At 38.2% G+C, this 23,541-nt stretch overlaps 1 protein-coding gene across 5 annotated transcripts in view; it reads right to left on the minus strand.

Moving 5' to 3' along the window:
- The window catches only part of Mkln1 (muskelin 1), a 141,234-nt gene that overhangs the window by 19,618 nt on the left and 98,075 nt on the right, over window positions 1-23,541 (minus strand). For all 5 annotated transcript variants that reach the window (XM_006979423.4, XM_042273007.2, XM_076565979.1 and 2 more), the window contains 5 exons: window positions 21,090-21,311; window positions 17,916-18,045; window positions 4,944-5,091; window positions 3,839-3,953; window positions 1,890-2,029 (listed from right to left, as the gene is read on the minus strand). In XM_006979423.4, the coding sequence (XP_006979485.1) occupies window positions 1,890-2,029; window positions 3,839-3,953; window positions 4,944-5,091; window positions 17,916-18,045; window positions 21,090-21,311 (755 nt within the window). The remainder of the gene's footprint in view (window positions 1-1,889; window positions 2,030-3,838; window positions 3,954-4,943; window positions 5,092-17,915; window positions 18,046-21,089; window positions 21,312-23,541) is intronic.

The following is a 23,541-nucleotide window of genomic DNA, read 5'->3' on the forward strand; positions in this document are numbered from 1 at the left end:
AAAAACCTAACTAAGACACTCATTGACAAGATTCCTATTTTTTCAGTTAAATAAAGCCTGTATGTAAACATATATGCAATATATGCAATAAAAATTTCTTCATTACAATCTAAAGGGAAGGCTGGGGAGCTAGTTCAGTGGGTCAAGTGCTTGTTAACAAGCAAGCATGGGGTCCTGAGTTTAGACCTCCAGACCCCATGTCCAAAGCCTGGAGTGGCAGCGCACACCTGCTGGGAGGTGGAGACAAGGGGCTCTCTGGAGCCAGTTTAGATGAACGGCTAGCTCGCCTCAGACAGTAAGCCACAAAAGTCCTTGAGACAGAATTTAGTGTATAAAGCCCACCATCCACGCAGGTTCTTTACACAGAGTGACGGTAGCAGCATAAAAACACACAAAATGCTTTTTTATGGCTCCTTTTCGCGTCTGTTTTGAAAGCTAATGTTCAATATTGCAAAAAGGACCTCAAGTACATATTTATTTTGTCTTTCAAAATCCTACTGATTTTTTTTTTTTTTTTTTTGTCATGTAGACCAGGCTGGCCTTGAACTCACAGAGATCCACCTAACTTTGCTTCCTAAGTGCTGGGATTAAAAGCTTGAGTCATTTCTCTAGGCTGCATCAGAAGACTTTTAAGAGTTAACTAAATTTAACTTTCCACCTACCAGTTGTTCTAGCTGAAGCAGAAAAAGAAGCACTATGGTTTCTGAATTTATATTGCCCTTTTGTAAACAAAGCAAACACTAAGTAAGATATTAAGAAGTGAATTTCAGCAACTAGCCCAAAGTGCCTCAAAGTTTAAACCTTATTATAGTCCATTCTTTGTCATCTTGACTGAAAAGTCAGACCTCCTCTTCTGAGATTCTATAGGAAATAAACTTGTTATTTACAGGGATGCCTCAAAGGAGCTTCTGCATTAATTTTTCTAAAATACAACTTGTGAAAGCAGGGAAAGATAAGTAATTAAGCATATGGTTAAAAAAAAAACACAGACTTGCTTTGTACATATGCAGACATTTTAGGCAATTATATTCTACATAAAACCTAATACATAAATATATGTGATAAACATAAAAATGCACACATTAGGTGTACATGTATACCTACAAACATATAACATGCATAGCAGTTACATGGAGTTCTCTGTAGTCAGGAAGGTCAGGATCAAACCTCACTTTGCCACTTCAGCTGAGTGACCTTATGAGTTATAGAAGCCATTTAAAAATTGCCTCAGTTTTCCACTTTGACAAAATAGTGAAAATGGCAGTTTCCACTCTACTATCTAATTATGAGACTAGGAATGAGAGACCAACATGCAGTAATTAATAAATGATGACCTTCTTTCAAAACACAAGTTAGCACCTAAGACTTCCAGTAACCCAAATGACAAGCACATTTCTACATTTTTAGTGGCTTGCTACTTGCTAAGACTAAATCATGTCTAATCAATCGCAATCTCAAAATTATTTGGCAATTGATATTTTTTTCTGCCAACACTTGCAAAATTTTACTTGCTTATTAAAAAATTAGCACCTGCCTGTATGTATCCTTACTTTGTATCTTCCTTTGAAAGAAGAAAAAAAATGAAAAACAGACATTTACAAAATCCAGTATCTCAGAGCACTTGACTATCTTCTTTAATAGTTACAGTGAGAGACCTGCATCCAATAGCTAAGTCATACCAAGAATAGCTGACGATGCTAATTCAAGACTTACAGTTAAAAAAAAAATCTTTTGGGACAGGGTCTCACTATGTAGCTCTGGCTGTCTTGGAACTCACTATGTAGACCACACAGTATTTGAACTCATAAAGATCCACCTGCCTCTGCCTCCTGAGAGGTAGTATTAAAGGTGTGAGCTACCGCACCCAGCTTGGTCAATTATATTTATACCTGTGTTTTCTTATGAGGTACTTGCAATGCCTCAGTAAGTAATCTTTAGAAGGTCTACACAACTTCAGTGACCAGAAGTCATCTAGTCTCATCTTTGGAGAGCAAGATTTTCCTGGATTTCCACCAAATAAATAATGAACCTATAAGAAACACAACAAACCAGAATTTAAAGAACTCATACATACTCAAAAGACTACAGAGCTCATAAGGAAATGTCTTCTTTCAGGAGTACGTGATTGCTAACTCTCTTTGCCTTATTCACTTGACAATTTTTTAAATTGATTCATTATCAAAGGTTCCCCATGATTTTTCTTCATTCCATTTCACTCTAAAGCTCTTTCCTAAACTACATGTGTATTAAAATCATACTATTAGAATTATAATGATAAATGGAAAATGAAACAAAAACCATGGTAGGAATAAGCTAATCCAACACATATTTTAGAGAACTACAAATAAAAGGGTTATCTAGTTAATTGTTGGTCAAAATAAATAAAAAATGCAATATTTAAAAGAATTCTGACATGAATTTTAAATAGAAGCATTGAAGGCCAAGAGTATATTAAAACTTCAGTAAAAACTTTAACATCTTATTTTGATTTAACCTAAATGTCAAATAGTAAAAGACATATATAACTTTCAGAATATTATTATCCATTATCCATTATAATATTATCCATTATTCAATTAATACTAAACAAGAAATGTAAAGGACTACACTAGATTTCTCCATTAGAGCAGAATTTCAATGTTATTCTACACTTATACTAAACATTAAGACATTTCCCTGAAGATTTGAAAACATTTATATTCATAGTATTACAAAAGATATTTCTAGCCCACCAAACAAAAATTATTCCTAGGCCATTGGATGAAAATTCTTTACTACCCCCTTAAGCTGGAAAATTCTGGGACTAAGGGCTTGCATTTATTTCTATGTTATCTTTCACCCGAAGATATCTAGTACACATTTTAAACGCTCATCTGTGGCTTAAACAGAAAAAGCCTGCTCTGCCAGTAAGTTTCAATACAATCTGAGTCCAGTTGCTAAATTATACATGAAATTTAAGGGGAAAATACTTACAGAAACTACTCTGAACATTTAGTGATACAAAAATTATTTTCACAATGCTGGTAGACAGAAGTCATTTATATAAGAAATATATAGATGAAATGACTTCTTATACAAGTGGAAAATCTAATGCCTGGAAAGTTATATACCTGTTCCTTTTCATTTGCAAAGTTTTCAGTTGCAAAAACTTCATGTTATACTTGGATATCCACAACATATATTCAATGACACGTTATGTATCTGTTCTATGAAGCGACAGAGAAGTCACTAACAATTTTCAAAACAGGAAAGTGTTATGGTGCATACTTGTGATCTCATCATATGGATGTAAGGCAGAAGAATCTGGAGTTTGAGACTAGCCTAGGCTACTTAGTGAGACCCTGTTCCAGAGGAGGAAAAAAAAAAAAAATTCAAGAGACAAAAAGTGTCAAAAATTATTATGGACCATACAAAATGATTATTCTCTTGAAGAATTTTAGGAAAAAACTGGGGCTAGTGGTACAGTCTTGTAATTCTAGCTACTAGGAACGCTGAGGCAGGAGGATTACAAACTTTGCTTGGGCTGTTCAAGTACAGCCTGGGGAACTTACCCAGTGTCAAAATAAAAAGTAAAACACGGGCTGGGGATAGATATACAGTGCAGTGTTTGGATGCTTGCTTAGCATGTATGAGGCTCTAAATTCTATCTTGTGTGTGTGGCGGCGGGGGGGATTACAAAGAATAATATTGAATGCCTGCTACATTCTATTAAATGTCTGCCTCTGCATTAAAACTTTTCATTCAAATCCACTTAAAAACAATCAGAAATAAGATCTATTCAGGGATCCTTTCAGACTGTAGTCCATAGAAAATGTACAGGTCAAAGTGGTTAGCGTACCTTGTGTAATTCGTCATAAACGAGTTGATGGGCAAACCTTGGACATGGTTCTTCTTCCTGAAGACTTTTACTCAGATTCTCTTTTGCAGCTTGATCATTCTTATAGACACAAGACCTGGAAGACACTGCTCTTAAGACACTGTACTTCAGAGGATCAGCAGCAACCACACTGTTTATACAATCAGAGCCAATAAACTGACTGTCAATGCCCAACTAGCAACAGAAAAAATGTACACTTGTCACATCCGAGTGCAAAGTCAGTGTGTAAACGGACACACACTTGTTAGAACTAGTTCTGACATTTCAAAATAGCTCACTTCACAATAGCCTATCTTGTGCTTGGAAATAGGAACTGTACACACAAAGTGCTCAAAGTGAAGAGGTGTTGTACTGTGTACTCACAGTAGAAGACTCAAGCACACGCTCTCTCTGAATGCAAACAAAACGTCTTCCTAAGAAAACAACAGACCCCACAGTTGCCGAGCATACTGCCATAGAAAATGGAGCTGGTTCTTGGAAGTGTTTCTGTTGTCACTGAACACCAGAGCAGGATCTTCTGCAACTGTTTCCCAAGCAGAACATGCAGCGTCTGCTCTGCCAGATGCTCTGGGACAAATCTTGGCTTGGAAATGCTAAGTCAAACCTACCATTCACCAGCACTAGGACAGGGGATGTTTGTAGAATATTTTACCTATCTACTTGGTGATAACCTAAAGTGAAATACAACAAACTCTTTAAAGCCCCAGAACAGGAAGTATCAGAAAGTGAACAACAGAGTAAAATTCCACTCATTTAATGTCACTGTGTACACAAGTGCTGACCTTATCAACAACATTGATTTCTTTAAGTTACTGATATTTTAGGCCAAGTGGAGTGGCTTACACCTATAATCCCAAGCAGAAGCAAGGAAATCATGAGTCCAAGGCTAGCTGAGGCTATATAGTAAGTCTGTCTCAAAATATGTAACAAAACTGAGTATTCTTTCACTATCACAAATTAATACACACCTCCCACTATGCTCATTTTTAAATAAACTATTATAAATAAATTTTAAATAAATTTCATGTAAATATCACTGGGATTGCAGCATGATAAGAGTCCTTACCAGCTATTCCTCACAATGTCATAAATCCAGAAGGAGTTTCTGACATTCTCTTCCCTCTTTTCTTTGTCTTTGCTGAGTCCAGATAAGACATGTATTTCATTCAGTTCTGGATCAATAGTTGCTCTCTGTGTGAATCCTGTCATTGGTACTAAAAATGGAAGGAATATATAAGATGGCAATATTTACAATCAACAGCAGATTAGTACTAATTCATGACACATCTTCATTTTGCTCTATATGCCCACTGTATTTATTTTTTTTAACACACCTCACAGCCTTTTCTATTAAACAACAGACATTGTTTACAGCCTTCCTCCTGCTCTAGAATGTGAGTGACATAAAGGCAGAGGTTGCTTTGTTCATTACTTGGTTCTAGGTGTCTAAAATAGAACATATACATAACACACACATACATACATACACAGAGAAGGGGAGGGGAGGAGAAAGAAAAGGGGGAGGGGGAGAGAGAAGGAGGGATGGAGAAACAGAGCATGCAAGTGAGTATGTGCACAAGAGTAAGCACTAGAATGAGCGTGGAAACGCCTTTTAAAATGGAAAGGCAACTTATAGAATGAGAACGAAGATTTGCAAGTCATATCTAAAAGACTTGTGTCCAGAGTAAATAATTTAGAACTCATTCTTAACTAAAACAAGTAAAGCATTTCCAAGAATATACAGAAGCAGTCAATAGGCACAGTAAATGGTACTTAATATCTATCGTTAGGCCTTAAGAAGTACAAATCAAAACCATGATACAATACTATTTTATGCAGGCAAAGTGACATACACCCCTATAATCCTAGCACTCAGGAGCTAGAGATCAAAACTAAGGTTGAGGGGAGGTAAGGGGCTGTCGTGCCCTGGACTGGCTTTTAGAGTACTTAATACACTCACTACACACATTATTTCTCCTTGCAGAATCTCCTTGCTCTCTCTCATGTGATTACAAGGTCAAGAGAATGTTTGCACTCTCTTGGTTTTGCTGGGGTCATATTTGTGGTTATATTATTTATCAGCTCCCCTAATGTTAACACTATCATTTTTCTTGTAAAGTTACATGTTTAAGGGCAATGAAACAATTCCATGCATGTTTTCTTTAAGACCTAGAACATTTAACATATGCTTCTGCTTGTGTTCTTCATTTGTTCTGGCTAACAGGCTACCGTGCTTAAATTCATGGTTCATATACTGTTTTTGATCACATATGTTATGAGTTTATTTATTTCTTTTGAGACACATACAGTCCTCTAGTGTCTATTCATGTTGGTCTGTGAGGAGGCAATGTTTTTCAGAGAATGAGAAATATATTCTTTTGGATAAGATAAAGGTGAGGAGTCGGAGGCCATACTGAACTGGGACCAGTATCAGTGAGTTTATGGGAAGCAGAGGGGAAGAGCCATAAGAGTGAAGCCTATGCAACAAGGACGAGCCAACCACTCCTGTGTACTACCAAACCCTACACAAGGAGCCTGTATTTGTAAACCCTTTGGGGATGAACAGGAGGCAGGCACTGAAAGAGAAGAGCAGAAGAAATGAACCGGTAGTTCCGATATCAGCACCCCTCTGCTTTCATCATCTCCAGTCCCTCCAGGAGTTCCTGCCGTGGGGGTCTCAATGAGAATGGCTCCCACAGACCCCTGTGTTGGAATACTTCACTCTCAGTTGGTGGAACTGTTTGGGAAAGACCTTGATGGAAGAAGTGTGTTACTGGGGGTGAACTTTGAGGTTTCAAAAGTCCACACCATTCCCACCCAGTGTCTCTCTGTCTCTGCTTCCTGTCTGTGGATCAGGATGTAAGCTCTTAGCTACTACTCCAGTCCATGCTTGGCTGCCTGCTGCTAGGTTCCCTGCCTTAATGGTCATGGGGTCTAATCCTCTGGAAATGTGAACCCCAAATTAAGCTCTTTCTTTTATAAGTGGCCTTGGTCATGATGTGCTGCCAAGGCAACAACACAGTAACTAAGATGCCTGCACTACATAATGCTGTTCTTTGGATTCTGACGATGAGTGGGCTACTACTATGTGCTTCTATAAAGAGAGGCCAAGAATTAATAATTCAAAGTAGTTCAGAGAAAGAGACTTTGGGTCACTTATACTGAATTTTTAGACTCTACTGTCTCTCGTTTTTACTTCTCCTAGGTTGAATTTGGGTAAAGAAATTAGCAAACTGTGCTAGTTCACTACTTTGACAATAATACTTTGTACTAAAACATCCTACATTCTTTGAATCTTGCTTTATTAATTACATGTACCACTAGTAATAATAAAAGTAAAAACTGGATTGAATAAAAGCAACATTATCAAAACTTTAAAAGACCCAAAGGTTAAAAAAAAGAAAAGGAGTAGTTCACCCTAACAAGCCATAACTATTAATCTGGTCTTCTGTATTTGTAGCAGGAATCTTAAAAGTTCTCACCAGTTCCTCAGCTGGTCCTGTTTCCTTAGACTGGAAGCCTCTGAGTCCTCATCCAGAATGAATCTCAGCTGAACTGTGTTGCTCCAAAGCCTGAAAGCTTAACCAGCCAAAATCTTCTAGTTTCTAGTCCTCACGCCTTATATATCTTTCTGCTTTCTACCACCACTCTCTGGGATTAAAGGCTGGCTTTCTGGGATTAAAGGTGTGTGTCACCATGCTTGGCTATTTCCAATGTGGCCTTGAACTCACAGAGATCCAGAGGGATTTCTATCTCTGGAATGCTAGGATTAAAGGTGTGAGTGCCACCATTTTCTAGCCTTTGTATTTAGTGGCTGTCTGTTCTCTGACCCCAGATAAATTTATTAGAGTACACAATATTTTGGGGAACACAATACCACCACATGTATTACTTCTTCCTAAGAAGAAAACAAGGCTATCTTTTCACTTTAATAGTTGTTAATAGGTGGCAGAGACACACGTGGGGGGGGGGGGAACGACCACACACAACACACGGATGGGGGAACAACAACACAGGAGATTTGTAACATGTGATTTTAAATGCTTTTCAATTCAACTGCTTTGCAAAAGCTTGACCGAATGCCAGAAACTTTCACTGGTCTTTATACACTGACTCACAGAAAGAAATGAGTCAATCAGATCAGTAAATGAGATCACAAGTCAATCCTGCACACATTTTGAACACACACTTGTATGAGATCATAAGTTAATCACACACATTCTGAACACACACTGTCTGACACCACAAGTTAATCCTGAACACATTCTGAAGACACACTTGTCTGAGACCACAAGTTAATCCTGAACACATTCTGGAAGACACACTTGTCTGAGAAAACATGCCAGTCTGCTATTTTTGGTCTATCTAAAAATTAGGATAATGCTTTAACTTCCCTACTTTTTTGTTAGCATCTTTAAAACTTAAAACAGGACCAATAAAAGAAGAAGTCAAAAATAGTGACAGTCTGAATGTTATTTGTTTCTTTTTTCCTTTCTTGCTTTGGCCAGAATTTTTTACTTATAAGAAAACCTTAGAGAGGGGACAGAAAACTAATATTTTCACTTTATGAGGAAATTTATGTTATTAAATTAATTAATTAGTTAATCTCATTTCTATTCTGCTTCATGGTCATCCAAAGTACATATTCATTACTAATTTCTTTAGCTAAGACATAGGCAAGAACAATTTCAGAACTACCAAAGAAACATGGAACAACAAAAAAAGCTCTCTATGCATTCTTTTATTTGTTAGAACATTTTCAAATCCAAGACACAGAAAAACCCAGGTAAGTTTTACCAGCTCCAGGGCTGTCTTACTGTCAACTGAATCACGGTGCTAAGTTCACACCCCTGCAGAGTTCTTGGCCTGTGCCTCTTTCCTCAAAGTTGCCAGCTCTAGCTCTAAGTGTCACGCACTTACAAAGGGCATTTCAGAGATGGACAGGACTCCTTCAGCACCTACTGTCACCAGAAAGGACGTCTTTCTAAAGGCCACACAACAGTGTGCTGTGTGACTAGCTAGACCTGAGCTGCACAGAGTAAAGTGAAATGACCTGAGCAAGGGTAACGATGACTGGCTGTGACTATGACTCCCCGCTGGCCCCGGGGAACGTGCCATTAAACAAGAGCATGGTCCGGATAAAAAGGAAAAGGGACGGTGGTTCCTAGGGAGGCAACCACAGTGTTATTGGTTTTGAAATATTATTATTCTTTTTTATAAAGACTTAATTTTTATTTTATATGTATGAATGTTTTGCATGATTCTATGTTTGTATGTGTGCCATGTCATGTGTTCAATCCCAGTACTGCACAAACTAGGTATTGTGGTGCATACATGCAATCCCAGCACTTGGGAGGTTCAAGCAAAAAGATCAAAAGTTCACAGCCCATCTGTGGCCAGTTAGAGGGGCCTCCATGAGACCCTGTCTCAAAAATGAAACATGAAAAAATTATCATTCAAATTTAATAATCCATATTAGGAATAACAAGTCATTAGGTGGGAGTCTCTGTACTGAAGACTTGGTCTTGCTCATTGGCACAATGTGAGAAGGTCAAAGCCAGCACAACTTCCTTCATCTTTTTGCCTTCTTCAGTGTCGATAAGCACAATAAACACATTCCCACGGACACATTTAAAGGATGACTTTGCTTTTAAGGTTTTCATGAAAATAAACTAACAGAGAAGTCAGATGTTGCAGACATTACTCATACCACCCTGGTGTGATAGGAAAAAGAGTGAATTCTAATAGTTTCAGGACAGCTCAGCTAGCCCAACTCTCTTTTTCAAATGGATAATTAGGTCCAGAGAAGTTACACAATTTTGCTAATGGTGATGATCCAGATAAAGAGAGACCAAGTCTTTTGATTCAATTTACTGTATCAAATACATCAATCTGCTACAATAGCTAGAACACAACGGAATAAAGAATAGCAAGTACAGAAAGGCAGAGGAGCCAGAATTTAAAAACCAAAACAAGTAAACTGGAAGCTATTACATTAGCGGGATGAGATTCTAGGAGCTCTGTATCACCAATGCTTGATTTAGTATCTGCAGTATCGGGAAGGCTCCATGTACATTGCTGGCCTCAACTGAACAGAAGCACTCTAACACAGACAGTCTACAGCAATTTACAAAGCTTCTAAACATAATTCTCAATTGCTAGTAAACACAGAACTTACATGTGAGAAGTATGCTAAACTGCTTGTGTTCACAGCATTAGTGCCAAAGACAACTTAGAAATAAACCAACTTTTAGCATACTGAATTTTGATGTTAAACACAAATCTAAAAAAATCCCTTCTTTCTAATCAACTGCCATGCACCAATTTAAATTATAATTTTCCTCTAAGGGAAGTACAAAACTGTTATACACAAGTTAGAAAATAAAAAAACTGAACCAAGGTAGAAAATAAAAAGATTTAAGTTTTTTTTAGATGTTGATGTTAAATCTAAGGTAATACATTTAAATAATTATAAAGAGCAATGGTTGGAGGTTTTGCAGTACTTGACACACAGAAAACATCAATAAAGAACAGCAATTTTGCTATAAGAGATATATCATCTCTAACTGGGGATCTCAATTGTTAAAAAATTTGCTCTATGATTTCAAACAATACAATGTAAAACTCACATTGTAAATGCAGTTTTAATCAAATAACACACTTGAGTGAATCACAAACATGCAATTATACATTAAGTCCATCTCAAATTACAGTAATTAACTGAAATACAAAAACTTAAAAAAACAGCTAATAAGCACTGGATTGGCTCAATACATTACAGAACATCTACATAATGGGTAAAATTGGTGTTTTCTAGGAACATTTGATAATGTGGGAATTTAAATAGTGTTCCACTTCATTACTAAAAAAAATTTTAGTGCCTTAAAAGCTAAGTAGTGCCCTAGTGAGATACAACAAAATTTAAGTGTACACTGGTTAAAGCAATACTTCTTGATATGAGGTTTTCTGAATAATCTAACTTTGTGCAGTGTATTTTAAAAGGAGATTTAGGGTGTCAAAGATACCTTTAAAGATGGATGCTCTTTAAAGAAATTCTGAATAAAATATGTGTCCCTCCCCCAGAGTTTTTGCAAAGCCTCTGAAATGCAGAGTCAAGGATGTACCTGTAACAGTGTTAGCAATTCTAGCAAAGGCCAGAACCATACGTTTGAATTCCTAACCTGTCTTGAGGAGTTAGGAAAGAATTTCAAGAGACCAAAATTTATAAGGTAAGATCTGAGAGGTGATCAAAATTAGATTTGAGAGGTAAGATGGAAAAACTAGAGAACAGCATGGTAGAAAGTTTGAAGACAAGAAAACGCACGTTATCTCTAAAGGTCCTACTCAGTGCTGTGAGGCATGCAGTTCAGGAGAAACGCAGGCAGAAGGAAGGCGGGGCCGGGAAGGGAGGGAGGGAGGGAGGGAGGGAGGGAGGGAGGGAGGGAGGGAGGGAGGGAGGGAGGGAGGGAGGGGAGAAGGGGGGAATGGAAGAAGGGGGAAGGGAGAAAGGGGGGAAGGGAGGAAGGAAGAAGGAAGGAAGGAAGGAAGGAAGGAAGGAAGGAAGGAAGGAAGGAAGGAAGGAAGGAAGGAAGGAAGGAAGGAAGGAAGGAAGGAAGGAAGGCAGGCAGGCAGGCAGCCGGGGCTGCAGAGCTAAGCTTCAGCCCATTAGCCAGGCTGTTTCCAAACAGATTCTTCTCATCAGAATTAGCTCTAATCAAAAAGTCAGATCAACTTACTTCTTTGTCTTCTCCATGCACAAAAAGAGCATATAAAGACAGAGCCCTGGTAAGTGACCAAAAACCAGCTACAAATTAAACGTTTGGCCTATGGTTTTGTCCTTCCTAAGTCCTGCAGTAGAGAATGGGTTGGAAAGAGCTGAGGCACATGGGGAGAAGACGACAGAGGGCAAATGGGTGAGACAGCCCAAACTAGTACAGATGAAGTGGCAAGGAGCACGGAGACACGCTGTAAAAATGAGGTGACTTGACGGTTACTGGATGACTCAACGTTCCCTGAGGGTGGTGATGACATCTGGAGAAAACTGAGATACTCAACACCACCAGCCAAGCTAGAGGGTCAGATGCACAGTCTGAGGCACTAGGTCAGCTATGGGACTAAAGACTGAAACAGGACCTGAGAGCCAGCCCTGAGGCTCTCATCCCTCCAGGTATAGTCCTCTAAGAGTAGGAGGGGAAGCAGAAAGGGAACGCAGGAGAAAGGGAGAAGGAAGGAGCAGGTGTAGATGGGGGCAGGCAAAAAAAAGGGAAAAGATTCATTTCAGTTTCACTCTGACAGGTCAATGGGCCCCCATGTTCTTCAGTTCCAAGCATGACTCTATATACTGAGTTTTAGGTGGGGACCTTTTCTGCCAGAAAACTTCTCAGTAAAACACTGTATATGTATATATAGTTTGGAGCTTTTCGAGCAATGAAACTCTTAGGATTACTGTAAAAATCAGCCTTTAGGAAATATATCCTTAAACAAAACTGGTATCTTCAAAAGAAATCAAATCTAGACCCAGAATTAAATCCTTCAATAACTTTTTATTTAAGGGGAAAAAAAAATCTTTGTTTGCAAGGTTCTCCTAATTCTCTACTCTTCATCGTCTGTCTTGAAGATTCCCTCTGCAGAGATGGTTTCCCAAACTACATTATTTAAATGGCATGCTCATGCTACTCATTAGAACAGCTTCCAACTTCTTTTCTTTGTAGTGTTCAGATCCCAACTGCAGGTCATTCTTCACTAGAATATGAACTTTCTGATTTAGCTTCCTCACTGGTACCTAAAACAACCCTTGGTGAATAGAAGATAGTGGACTATTTGAATGACTGTTAAATGCTATTAAACAATCAACAAATACTATTACATTAACGAATGGATTTGTTGCTTTGTGTGGTTAATTCCCTATAAGCCAGTTAAAAAGCAAACAATGCACAGCAGACCTGTAACTCTGATTTTGGAAGTTAACTAGAGCAGTGACTACTGAATAAGGTAACTGGCCTTCTGTTTCTTTTAATTCAGCAATAAAACTATGATAAAGAAAAAAAATCACCACAAAAAAACAGTGTAAACTTTAAAATATCAGAAACAAAATTTGATACAAACACCTGTTTAAAAGATTAGGAGATCCAGGCGGTGGTGGCGCACGCCTTTAATCCCAGCACTCGGGAGGCAGAGCCAGGCGGATCTCTGTGAGTTCGAGGCCAGCCTGGTATACAGAGCAAGATCCAGGACAGGTAAAACTACACGGAGAAACCCTGTCTTGAAAAACCAAAAAAAAAAAAAGATTAGGAAATGCATCAAAATGTCAAAAGACTATCTCTGAATGGTTGGATTTTTTTTTTTTTTAATCATTCTGGTTTGGTTTTTGTTGTTTTAGATTCTCTACCAGGAGATCATTACTTTTCTAATTACAACAACAACAAAAAGAACTGCTACAACTTTGCTAGTCATGACTCTGATTAAGGATAACAAATAACTACAAAGTTGTTACTAATTTCAATGCTTAAATTACAGTCATTACATTTATTATAGTTTAAAAAAACCCTTTTTTAAAAAGTAGCTTTCTTCCACTATTACTCTTTAACACCTTTTTCTTCTAGTTTTGAGAAGTGGTTTCATACAGAGAAAATAGAATATTTTCCCTCAAATTCTTAAATCTCAGATCTATCGCCACATAGTTGTATTATGCTCAACGTGTTATTTAACCATTCCAGAAAATACCACCAATAAAAGATAATCTGGGAATATAGTAGGGTCTAAATGAGCAACAGCTCCTGGGACCAGGGATGAAGCTTAGTGTCTGAGCACAAAACTGAGAAATGACATCAAAAAAAATATGTGAAGTTAGGATTGTCCATCAAACTACTATTTACTAGCCAGGCTACAACACTTGGAGAGAACATAACTGCCCCTGTTCCAGACATATACCCTCTCATACACTGAGGCAACATACTAGAGTTTTCAATGTATTGGTCCTATCAGTTACCACCCTTGGCTTTTATAGGGAGAGCTGAGTCTGTTCCAACCCACTCCAGGGGTGTCAGGGAAATCTAGAATAACTCTGTCAGACAGAGGTAATACATGTATCTCCACACTACCCAATTCCAGTAACAGAAGTGAATGAGGAAGCAAAGTGGACGACTCAGTGCAGGTGAGCAATTATCAGCACCTATGCGTCTATTCTGAATCATAAGCAGAGGCTGCTCTTTCAGATGTCGCCAAATGACTTTCTGTCTCAGAAAACTTTGACTACATGTACACTATCTCCCACTAAATCTTAATTTCAATTTTTTGTTAAGCTGATCGTAGTTTTGTATTATATTGTTTTAAAAATCCCAGCACTTGGGAGGCAGAGGGCAGGCAGATCTCTGAGTTCAAGACCAGCCTGGTCTACAGAGTGAGTTCCAGGACAGCTAGGGTTACACTGAGAAACCCTGTCTCAAAAAAACAAAAAATAAAAAAATTAAGAAAAAGTGTGGCTCACTTAGGACCAAAACATTCACTGTGATGATGTCCTTTTTCCTTTTGTGTTTTTTTTTTCTTTTTCCTATTGTGTTCCTATCTAAAATCTTTTATATCACATGCTATCTGCCTGTTAGTATTTTTATTGAAAATGTTCAAATGTATCTTTTTGTTTGTTTTACTTTTTTTAAATTTTATTTTACAATACCATTCAGTTCTACATATCAGCCACGGGTTCCCCTATTCTCCCCCCTCCCACACCCTCCCCTTACCTCCAGCCCACCCCCCATTCCCACCTCCTCCAGGGCAAAGCCTCCCCGAGGACTGCGATCAACCTGGTAGACTCAGTCCAGGCAGATCCAGTCCCCTCCTCCCAGACTGAGCCAAGTGTCCCTGCATAAGCCCCAGGTTTCAAACAGCTAACTCATGCAACAAGCACAGGACCCGGTCCCACTGCCTAGTTGCCTCCCAAACTGATCAAGCCAATCAACTGTCACACCTATTCAGAGGGCTTGATCCAGCTGGGGGCCCCTCAGCCTTTGGTTCATAGTTCATGTGTTTCCATTCATTTGGCTATTTTTTTTCAATAATTGAGTAGAACCGAAATTTATTATAAGCCACAGTCGTCCTAGGGACCTCCATACTATATATATAGCCTCTATGGTTCTATGGGCTGTGGTCTGATTGTTCTTTATTTTATATCTAGAATCCACTTATGAGTGAGTACATACCATGACTGTTTTTCTGGGTTTGGGTTACCTCACTCAGGATGATTTTTTCTAGTTCCATCCATTTGCCTGCAAATTTCATGCTTTCATTGTTTTTCTCTGCTGAATAGTACTCCATTGTGTATATGTACCACATTTTTTCCATCCATTCTTCTGTTGATGGGCATCTAGGTTGTTTCCAGGTTCTGGCTATTACAAATAGTGCTGCTATGAACATAGCTGAGCATGTATCTTTATGGTATGAATCAGCATTCCTTGGGTATATGCCTAAGAGTGGGATGGCTGGGTCTTGAGGTAGTCTGAGAAACCGCCATACTGATTTCCACAGTGGTTGTACAAGTTTGCACTCCCACCAACAGTGGAAGAGTGTTCCCTTTGCTCCACATCCTCTCCAACATTGGCTGTCATTGGTGTTTTTGATCGTAGCCATTCTGACAGGTGTAAGGTGGTATCTCAGAGTTGTTTTGATTTGCATTTCTCTGATGATTAAGGATGTTGAGCATTTCTTTAAATGTCTTTCAGCCATCAAATGTATCTTTAAGTCTACTTTACATCTACTTTCACCTCTGGGCCCTGCTGCTCCTGCTCACTGGGCCACATCTTGGGAATCCCTTTTGTTTTCCTACATTGGATTGTTTTTCCTAGCTTCTGTGGTTTCTCTTTTGCTACTTCTATTGTTTTGTTAGCATATCCCGTAAAGTGTCTTTCTAAAGAAGTCTAACGTCTTCACATGTTGAGACAACAGCCATTTCTAAACCCTTCCCCTCACACCCTCAAACTCGTGCTCCGACTCTCCGGTGAAGCCTGACTTCACAGGTCTAGCCAATGAAATCCAAGCAGACTCCCACTGGCAGCTGTCAGGACAAATTCTGTGACCTCTGCCCCCAGGCAAAGGAGGGATGTTTCAAGTGCTTCAAGTGGCTGAGGCTGCTAACACCATCTACAAAGACAGTGCCGCAGGAGAGCCGGCCTGCAGCCCTGGAGACACCAACAGTCTACTACGGACTTCTTGTTCTTGGATGACTCTGGAACTGTTTAAACTGCTGTCTGATGAGACAGTTCTAGAAGGCAAACATGGATTTACCTAGTAGATCCAGAAATATTGCTTCTCTCCTTTTTGCATTATTTTGGCTAAGAAAAAAATTCCAGTCTTTAGTAATTTTTCCAGGATTTTTCTGAAGCTCCTCTTCTTTATCTTGAAGCATCCAATGCCACTAAGAACTTCTAGTCGTTCTAGGTCCTGTTTCTCTGAGTGCAACTCAAGTTGCTGTAGAAGCACTGAAGAAGTCCTCTTTTCTGCCAGCATTATAAAAATGCACTATAATACACAATGATCTGTCTTAGTAGCCAGAGAAGTTTTTGGCTTTCTGAAGACTCAACCAATTATTTTTTATAGAGTGCCATTTATAACCTTAAGATCAATGTTCTGAGTTTGAGGAAATTTTCAAGTATTTATTTCCACTTCCTCCATTTACTTTGTTCTCTACTGTTGGGAAAACTCCAGGGATGCCAGGCTGCAGACTTGCACTGAATCGGAGGCGAAGCTCTAAGACCACCATCCTACTGGTGGTCACGAAGAAGAAAGCACAGAAAATAAGCCTCTAGGCTGCACTTCAGCAGGGGAGATGTGAGCACAGGTCCTGGAGTCAAATGGCTCCACAGTTGCTGTTGTTTTCCTCTAGTGCTGTCTTTCTTTTGAAATCCTGATGTATTACAATTGTGTGTTTGTGAGTATGTCTGCAGGTCAGTTCTCTTCCACCATGAGACCCAGGACGGAGCGCAGGCTATCTGGTTTGTACTGCAAGGACTTGGCCCACTGAGCCATCTCCCCGGTGCAGCTTCTCTTCTTACATGTAAACAATTTAATTAAAAGAAGAGGCTTACTCAACACAGTGCCTATAAATGAGACCTATAACGTACGTATGTGAGGCTCTACATGTGTTGGGGGGTGAGAGGTGTACATGTGTGTTAGTGCCTGGGTCTTTTCTTCTATTGTTCTCTACCTTATTAGTGTTCTGATACAGAGTCCCACTGATTCAGCTGGACTGGCTGACCAGCAAGCTCCATGATCTGCTTGTTTTAGTCCCCCAGCACCGGGGTTACAGACATACACAATCATGCCTGGCTTTTAAATGGGTGCTGGGGATCTAAACTTGGGTCTTCATGCCTGTGTAGCAGCAGTCCTAACACAAGTATTTAAAAATTTATTTTGTAAAAGTACCATTGATAAAAGGATCTTTTTTATAAATGGCAGTTAAAAATGAAAAGCAAGCTGATCTCATTTCTAACCCCAGTGCCAAACTGGGCCTTAATCAAATCTACTCTTCTGGATATAATATTCACAGGTAAAGCAATTAGTGTGTTGGTTCAATGAAAATTATCAAAATAAAACTTTTAAAATTATAAGTACAGTGTATCAGGGCCATGTGCATGAACTTGGTAAACAGCCACCTCAGCACCAGCAGACAGACGAGCTACTTAGATAGATGATCAGCTTGAAAGCTTGCAGGTCTGACTGACTGCATGAAGACTCCCTTAGAACAGTCTCCACTATGCTGATGTCTCATCTATAGCTCACCACAGTGAAAACAAATAGACAGCATCAGCAAATGCAGAATACTTTTTAAGATGCCACAGACACACGTTAACTTCAGACACTCATATTTTTGCTTAAAAGAAATAATAGTAAATCACATATTTTTAAACAGATGGAATTGGAGAGTTTTATTCTTCTTATTCAGAATTATTTCAATTAAGTAGAGAAAGTATGAAGGATGGTTAGAAAGAGAAGAAAATGGGTATTAGTTTTCTATAAAAAGTAGTTACAGCATGAGAAATATTCTTACCCATTCCAGAGTCTTTCTTGGTGCCATCTGAAATTATGTCTACATGATCAGAGTCCACATCATAACTAAAGAAATCATTCAAATATGTCTTAGATCGCTGGCCACCAAATACATATAAGCAACGATTTTTCTAAAAAAGGGAGAAATGGAAGGGAGTTGTCATTTCCAATGAAGAATGCAGAATGACCCTTCAAACTTGACATCTCTGTAACAGTAGTTTCCTGAGATCCCACACAACATTCCTTTGCTCGACTGAGGAGGAGAGGCAGCTGTCTCCTCACCACCAACAGGAACTGCTGAAACACTGAACGCTGCCTACTGAGGAGGCCACATAAAGGCCTTTGGTGTGACTATGAGAGAGCAAAAGTGAGCCTGAGTGAGCAAACAAGAATGTGTCTGGATAAGTCAAACATAATACAGGACAGCCACCCATGAGGAAGAAATTAACTCCTTCTTATGCCTGAAATAAAAACCAGAGCTATCTAAAGGTACCTTGCCTTAGTTTTATTTTATAACCATAAAAGTGTTTTTATTAGAATATTAAAAAAACAGAAACAAAGATGAAAAACTCTATCTGTACATAAAGCTATGACTTTATGTATATACAGAATTCTAACCACACTCAGAAGTATTATACTGATTTTTAATTCAGTTTTTTTTATAATATAATCTTTATAATACATTTTTATAATACATTTAGGACTTAGACCTAAGTCCTAAATTAAAAATTCACCAGAAAGCAATTTTAATTTTGGAAACACTAGTGTTTTGTTGTTAGCTTTGACAAGTGGAAAATTCTCACAGATGAAACAAGTAATGTAATACAAATGAAATGAGATTTTTAACTTTAAAAAATATACAAGTACAAAAACCAAAGTCACTAAGTAAAAGAAAATAATTTGAATTGGATTTATCAGTGAGAACTCACGATTTGCCCTTTGTTTTACCAAAAAGGAAATGTGTGCATATGGGTAAAAAGGAGGCTCCTACTGGCCAAAGACAGATTAAAAACCGAACAAAAAACAACAATAAAAAAATACCAACTGAGAAAAATGACAGCAATGAACTTAAAGTCCCATGTATATAAAAAAAATTCATGAGCTCATAATTACAATGTTTTTAACTACCTCACTGGTTGGCTTTGGAAACTGATTTCATTAACATGCAAATCAACAAAAGAATCAGACATCCATTCATTCATTTAGCTTTATTTATTTGAGACATAGTCTTCCTTCATAGCTCTGGCAGGAATTCACTATGCAGGCCAGGGTGGCCTTGAACTCACAGAGATTCCCACTGCCTCTGTTCATATTAAAGGCATGTAATTAAAGGCACACCCAATGATTCACTTAGTTTTTAAGATAGGCTGTTTCTATGTGTTCCAGGCTGGCCTTGAACTTGCTGTGCATAGCCCAGGTTGATCTCAAACTCATGGTCTGCCTGCCTTAGTTTTCAAGGTGCTAGGATCACAGGTGTGCATGATTAGGCCTGGCCCAAGAACCATATGGTTTCATTTTAGAGTAATCATATAATTCATGACATAAAGATGATGTTTTATTGTTCTTTTTTAAAAAAAGAAAAATAGAATTATAGTTAATAAATACAGAAGAAACAACATGAGAAAAATCACCATTTTGTGATCTCTAATGAAATCTAGACAATGAATACCCACTGAATATCAATAGGTAAAGGTTATAGGAAATTTCATAATTGATTGATCAAACTAATAATTCCTAAATTCACTAATATGTATGTAAAACATGATAATATTAAGTGCCTCTTGATATCCTATGATCAGAGTACTGGTGAAGCGCTGGTATGTTACCTCCTGGCTTCCCCTTGAAAGGACAGTGACAGTAAATCAAGCCCCCAGATAAAAATGACTGGATAATAGAAAATATGACAGAGAAACACATTAAATAATGCAATGAAGATCCAATCAGTCAAATGAGAAGGGGAAACATTGTAGATTACAAATAATTCTGATTTTTAAAAAAGCAGAGGGAGCAGAATGTGTGTGGAGAAAAGAGGATGTACTGCTGTACACAGGAGTATCTGGGATCCCGAGCTGAACAAACCAGTTCTGAAAGGTATCATTTAGGCTATCAGAACAACATAATATAGACCAGACATTATATAATATTAATAAGTTGCTTGATTGTGATGGGTATGATAATGGTAACACCATTTTAAAAGTTTGTGTCTATCACTGTACACTATAGTAAAAGTATCAGTATAGGTCCTCATCCTGATACACAAATTGGGTGACCGAAAAGTCCCTTAGGATTTGCACATAACATATACATATCCTCTTATGTACTTTAAATCATCTCTACATTACTTTTAATACCTAGTATAAACTGTAGGACATGACAGCAGTTGTTTAATAAAGGGTTTTTTAAGTTTGTACATAATTTAGTGGAGACAGAAAATTTAAAAAATTTTCAATCCATGGTTGTTTGAATCTGCAGATACATAGCCCACAGATATGAAGGGTCTGCTAAATACAGACATCCTAGCTGGAGTCCTTCTGCAAATATTCCCAATATAATAAAATGTAATAAGCTCTAAAAATGACAGGGAATATAATTAAAGTAAGAGAGCTATATTAAAAACATAGATTGTTTACTGGTCAAACTGACAGATATGTACACAGAAATTCACTACTATCTCCTTCTTTGTACTTTATATAAAGAATATTTTAAAAACATGCATGTTAAACAGAATACATTCTAATACTTTGTTCACAAAAGAAGGACTGCCTACTTCAAAAAGTTAAGGTCAAGTCTTTTGGTTGTTTTGTCAGTAGACTCTTATTCTATTAAAATCAATCTGTAATTAATTGAGAGTAGCAAGAGGGAAAATAATTCAAAGTTATCCATCTAATTGCTAAGAAAAGTCTGCACATGGTTAAGTCCTAAAAAGAGAGCTAACTATATGACAGCTATGGAAGCAGTCAAGTCGGTCATAAAAGCACCTACCTTTATCTTCAGGTAATACTCAGGAGTTTCTAAGTTGATGAAAATGACTACATCACAGCTCACTGCTAAAGTTCTATTTTCTCTGTCACTGCTGTATTAATCATTTATTTTTAGCGAAAAGTTTGCTTTCTTACTGATTCTTTCCTATAAAGATACACATGACAACATAACACAATCCACAGAATATTCTTACTGAGTGGAACAGCATGCAGTGTCCAATTCGAGACTGGATGTCCTCGGGGCCAGCATTACAGGAGTCCTCTCGAAGAAGTTTCCAGGTCTGACATTGGCAGTTGAAGGCAAACAAGCCACTGAACTGTGGCTCACTGGCTCTGCTGTCATCTACGCTGCCATTACATGTCAAAATTCTACCACCAAAGGTGTAGATCATGTGTTTTTCTGAGTCCATACACATCTATGAGAACAAGGCAACAGTTTTAGTTTGTTCCTGTCATATGTGCCAAAATGAAATCAGTAAGTACAGTTTCACATTCTCAAAGAAACCCCGAATTTTGCTCTTAATGATGCTAAATACATATCTTAATTATTGTACACACATACTGTAATACTGTTCAGAAATTCAGGAGAGGTTTCTAAATACTTTTTCAATTTCCATTCATCCCAATTAAAATGAGTATACTGAGCTAAGGAACTTTGTTTTCTTGATGTTATGCTACATGATTTTTATCAGAGCCAACAACAAATCATGACATACTGGTTTTACTAACAGTGCATACTGATCATATAACTCTATGGATGAATTGTGATCATATGCTCCCCTCCATCCTCCTTAGAGGGAAGTATCTTACTTGTTACTTGTTTAATAAGAGAGAAGATACCCAACCCGCAAACTAGAGTGATTCAGCTAAATGAAACTCTACATTTATTTCACAAAACTCGCCAAATTATATTGTAAAATAATGCAACAAGCCAGGCAGTGATGCCATACACCTTTAAGCCCAGCACTCGGGAGGCAGAGGCAGGTGGATCTCAGAGTCCGAGGCCAGCCTCGTCTCCAGAGTGAGTTCCAGGATATCCATGGCTACACAGAGAAAGCCTGTCTCAAAACAAAACAAAACAAAACAAAACAAAACCCAAAAGGCATTTGCAAACATGTCTCCAGACAGACTTCCATACCATAGTATGAATAACTGTGTCTCTTTTTACATTATAAATTTAATTTTCATTGAATTAACCTATGCAATTCAAGTCAACCTTGATTTTTACACTCCTTAAAATAAAAATAAAGCCCTCCATAAAATAACATATGAGGAAAAGGCTGTCACAAGATAATAACACTCAAATTCTATCTCCAAGTCAAGTTGGAGCTCAGCTCTCAAAGCCAAGAGGCGTCTGCGATTGAAGAATGTATCATGTACAAACAGCTCTGCTTTCAGTGAAGCACTGGACTAGTTGTTCCAAGTTTGAGTCTCTTCTCCCAAACTGCTTCCCTCATATAATTACTTTTAAATTTACCACATAAAGATATTTTAGTAATTTTAAAGACCAATTGAAAAAATAAAGCACTGCAAAAAGGAAGGATTCTAGTAGAGAGAAAGGGAGAGGGGGGAGGGGGAGAGAGGGGGAGAGAGGGGAAAGAGGGGGAGAGAGGGGGAAAGAGAGAGAGTGAGTTAGTTTGTTTTGAGACTGGGTCTCTTGGCATAGTCCTGGCATTGCTCTTTCCTTTCAGGAGTTTTTGGTGTGGTCTTCTTAACTGTCATCAGGGCTACATATACACATCTTTACTTTGCTAATTCATAAAAAACAGGAGGAGTACAGTATCAGCATGGAGATTCTTCCAGCATACAGGACATGAAACAGGAATAACTTTATTTATATACTACATACTCCTGAACTAAGATACATAGTGGTTTTTTTTGTTTGTTTGTTTAAGACAGGGTTTCTCTGAGTAACAATCCTGGCTGTCCTAGAACTCACTTTGTAGACCAGGCTGGCCTCGAACTCACAGAGATCCCCCGCCTCTGCTTCCCAAGTGCTAGGATTAAAGGCATGCACCACCTCTGCCTGGCCTATTTATTTCTTTTTTAATGAGGGTCAATTATCAACAAATTTTAATCATTCTAGGAGTCTTAACGCTCTTTACCCAGTCTAAGGTTTGTTCTTCATTTTTATTTAATTTTTTTATTCTATACTTGTAGCATTTATTTTATCTTAAATCATGTATGTGTGTGCCCATGTCCATGCATGGACATGTGCATATGTATGCAAGGTGCCCCTGCATCTCAAAAGAAGGTGTCAGATCTCCTGGAGCTGGTGTTACAGGTAGTTGTTGGACACTGGACATGGAGGCTGGGAACTGAACTTGGGTTCTCTGCAAGAGAAGCACATGCTCTTTACTGCCCAGCCAGCTCCAGGTCCTGTTTTATAGCTTTTAATCTCTTGAAAAAAAACGGTTATACAAACTTACGATAAATTGTGGTATTTTCACAAAAATTTGTAAATCAAAATTTTGCAAGACCAGTGGGTGTGGTGGCACACGCCTTTAATCTCAGCACTCAGGAGGCAGAGGCAAATTTCTGTGAGTCTGAGGCTAGCCTGGTCTACATAGTGAGTTTCAGGACATCTAGGTCTACAAAATGAGAACCTGTCTCAAAACAATAACAACCTATAGAAAAACAAACAAA

Source organism: Peromyscus maniculatus, chromosome 3 (genome assembly GCF_049852395.1).
Source record: "Peromyscus maniculatus bairdii isolate BWxNUB_F1_BW_parent chromosome 3, HU_Pman_BW_mat_3.1, whole genome shotgun sequence".
Lineage (NCBI taxonomy): Eukaryota > Metazoa > Chordata > Mammalia > Rodentia > Cricetidae > Peromyscus > Peromyscus maniculatus.